Source organism: Chenopodium album, chromosome 5 (genome assembly GCF_948465745.1).
Source record: "Chenopodium album chromosome 5, dcCheAlbu1.1, whole genome shotgun sequence".
NCBI lineage: Eukaryota > Viridiplantae > Streptophyta > Magnoliopsida > Caryophyllales > Amaranthaceae > Chenopodium > Chenopodium album.
In genome coordinates, this window is record NC_137838.1 from 65159222 (window position 1) to 65161864 (window position 2643).

General features: G+C 38.4%; 1 protein-coding gene across 1 annotated transcript; it reads right to left on the reverse strand.

The window, feature by feature from the left end:
* Window positions 1-331: 331 nt before the first annotated feature.
* On the reverse strand, window positions 332-850 carry LOC145633015 (uncharacterized). Its single transcript, XM_081685327.1, has one exon. The coding sequence runs from the start codon at window positions 848-850 to the stop codon at window positions 332-334; it is 519 nt and encodes a 172-aa protein (XP_081541453.1).
* Window positions 851-2643: the final 1793 nt, after the last annotated feature.

The window sequence follows — 2643 nt, forward strand, 5'->3', positions numbered from 1 at the left end:
AAATATTTCGAAATACATCTCGATTCCATTCACTCAATTTCTCAGCAAAGTTTGGGAGAAAAGGGATCAAAGGGACATCATTGTTCCAATTCAAATTGACAAATTCCTCAAATTTTTCATGGTGAATCCAAGAAGCATGGAATCTGAAGGGCTTCAAAGCCTTCGAGATCGGAGCGAATCCAGTATTACTTATAATAATTGGGCAGTGGTCCGATGTGAATCTAGGGAGGTTGCGTACAGCCCCTTCGGGGAATTTTAATCTCCAATCTTCATTTGCAAATCCCCTGTCTAATCTCGCTGACTTAAAAGTAGCAGCTGATAACCCCCTGCACTAAGTATGTTCTGGTCCTGAGCATCCCAAATCAATCAACTGCATATCGTCAGCCCATGAACTAAATTCTTGACACCGCCGAATCATCTCACTTCCACCAACACCCGACCTCTCGGACATATGAAGAGTATCATTAAAATTGCCCCCTAATAACCAAGGTCCATTAATTGAATTTTTCAAATTTTCCATTTCTCTCCATAAATCTTTTCTTAAAGTCAAGTCCGGACTCGCATATATGGCTGAAAAAACCCAAGGTTCCTCACCTCTTCTAGCAATCTCCACTGTAATATGCCGAGAATGATTATCTAAGACCGTCACTTCTATCTCATCATTCTTCCAAAATAACCAAATTCCACCACTAAATCCTTGCGCATCAACCCTCGTTTGGCCCGAGAAACCGATTCTATCACATACCTTTTGATGCGTTTCTACCAATGCTAACATAGTAGGGTCATTGATCCTAACTAGCTCCTTAATAGCAGCTAATTTATTCCCCGCTCCTTGAACATTCCATATCATGATTTTTATAGACATATTAAACTTATGAAAGTGTGGGAAGCGATCATAAGGTCTCAAAGGAGCCTTAGGCAGAAGTTTCATGAACGCGTCCCTCAACGCGTACATTGGTCCCTTCGTTCTCAGTGGAATATCTATGGTTGCCATCATCTCCGGAGGGTTGTGATTCGGTGGCAGGAATGAACTCACTTGGAGTTCTGCTCTGTTCACTACTGGGTGAACTTTGATGCAAGTTGGCCCCTCCATCTGGTAGTCTATAAACGCTGTGTATGCCGGGGGAGCCACCATCTCCAAAGTAATTGGAATTTGGGGATAACTCATGGCTATGATTGTTTAGCTGAGTCTTGGGTGCTGAGGGAAATCGTGTATTTACTTCCACATTTAAATTCACAGGGTGATTAATAAATGTAGGTGACTTTGGATTTCCTCTGTCAATATACCTTGGGTCAAGGGGATTAATATTCTCCTTATTCCTCAGAAAATTCGATTGGGATGCTGATATCGAATTTAGTAAAGAATCTTTAACAAAAGATCTACCATTCAAAAAATCCTCTTTCTTATTTTCAGCAATTCTATCTTTTTTGGTATTCAAATCACCATCTTTCCTTAAGGATAAACCCAAATCTTCTACTGATTGATTTTCCAAGTCTATCTCCATCCCACCTTGGGATTTTTCCATTTGAAAGCTCATAGAATTTCCCAGAGAATCTTCTCCTCCCAAATTAATAACATTCTCCAAGTGATTGACACTATCCAGGGAAACCATCTCTTCATCAATATCCTCAACAATTATTTTGTTATTCTGTTCGGGCATTAAATCTGGACTTTCCATATCTTGCTCAACCTCCAAAACATTGAACCTGGACCCAGAAGCAGAATCATGATCTTTCTTTTTTTCTTCACTCGCTTTCCCTGGGTTCGATCCCTGCTTAACTCTGTAAGTGGTTCCTATGTTGCCACTAGACAGTTGTCTAGTTTCTCAAGCTATCGCTTGGGTTCCCTTCTTATTTGGTTCACGAACCTTGTTATTTTCAACCTGTTTTGGTCCCTCCTTTGGTCTATTGTTGTATTTCCTAGTAGTCCTTTGCACTAACATCCAGGAACCAAATTGATTCTGTTCCTCCGGCCTTTGTTTCTGGTCTGTTTCTTTCCCTTGCTCCGGTTGTTTCTTGGTTAGTCTCTGATTTCCTTCATCGTCACACACTAGTATCTGATTTCCTTCATCGTCACACACTAGTCTCTAATTTCCTTCATTTTAATAGTCTCTGTTTCTGGTCATATTGCCTTTTCTAATATGAGCATTGGATTTTTTTTATTATTGATCATTAACGACTTGCTTACTTTTTATAAGGAAGAGCAATCAATATTAGAAATATCATATGCATACTCAAGATGTTTTGTATCATCTAGCTACCAATATTAGAATGAAGTTCATAAAATAGAAATAAGCATTTATTTAGCTTCCAAAATGTCAAATTTTGTCTATTAAAATGAACATCGTCTCTTATGTATAATGTGTGGTATTAATATACAAAGAACATTTTACAACATAAAAATGAACAATTAATTAACTTGAATGAATATTCTTTAATGTGCAATGTAATTAACATTTTAATAAAATTTTAATAAACATCTATCAAAAAATTATGTGCATAAACATTTAAGGGAAAATCGTCTGCGTTGGTTTGGATATGTAGACGAAGACCCGAAGGTGCACCAGTGCGAAGAGTGGGACCATGGAAGGATTAAACGAGGGAGAGGGAGACCAAAAATGACTTGGTTGGAAGGAGTTAGGA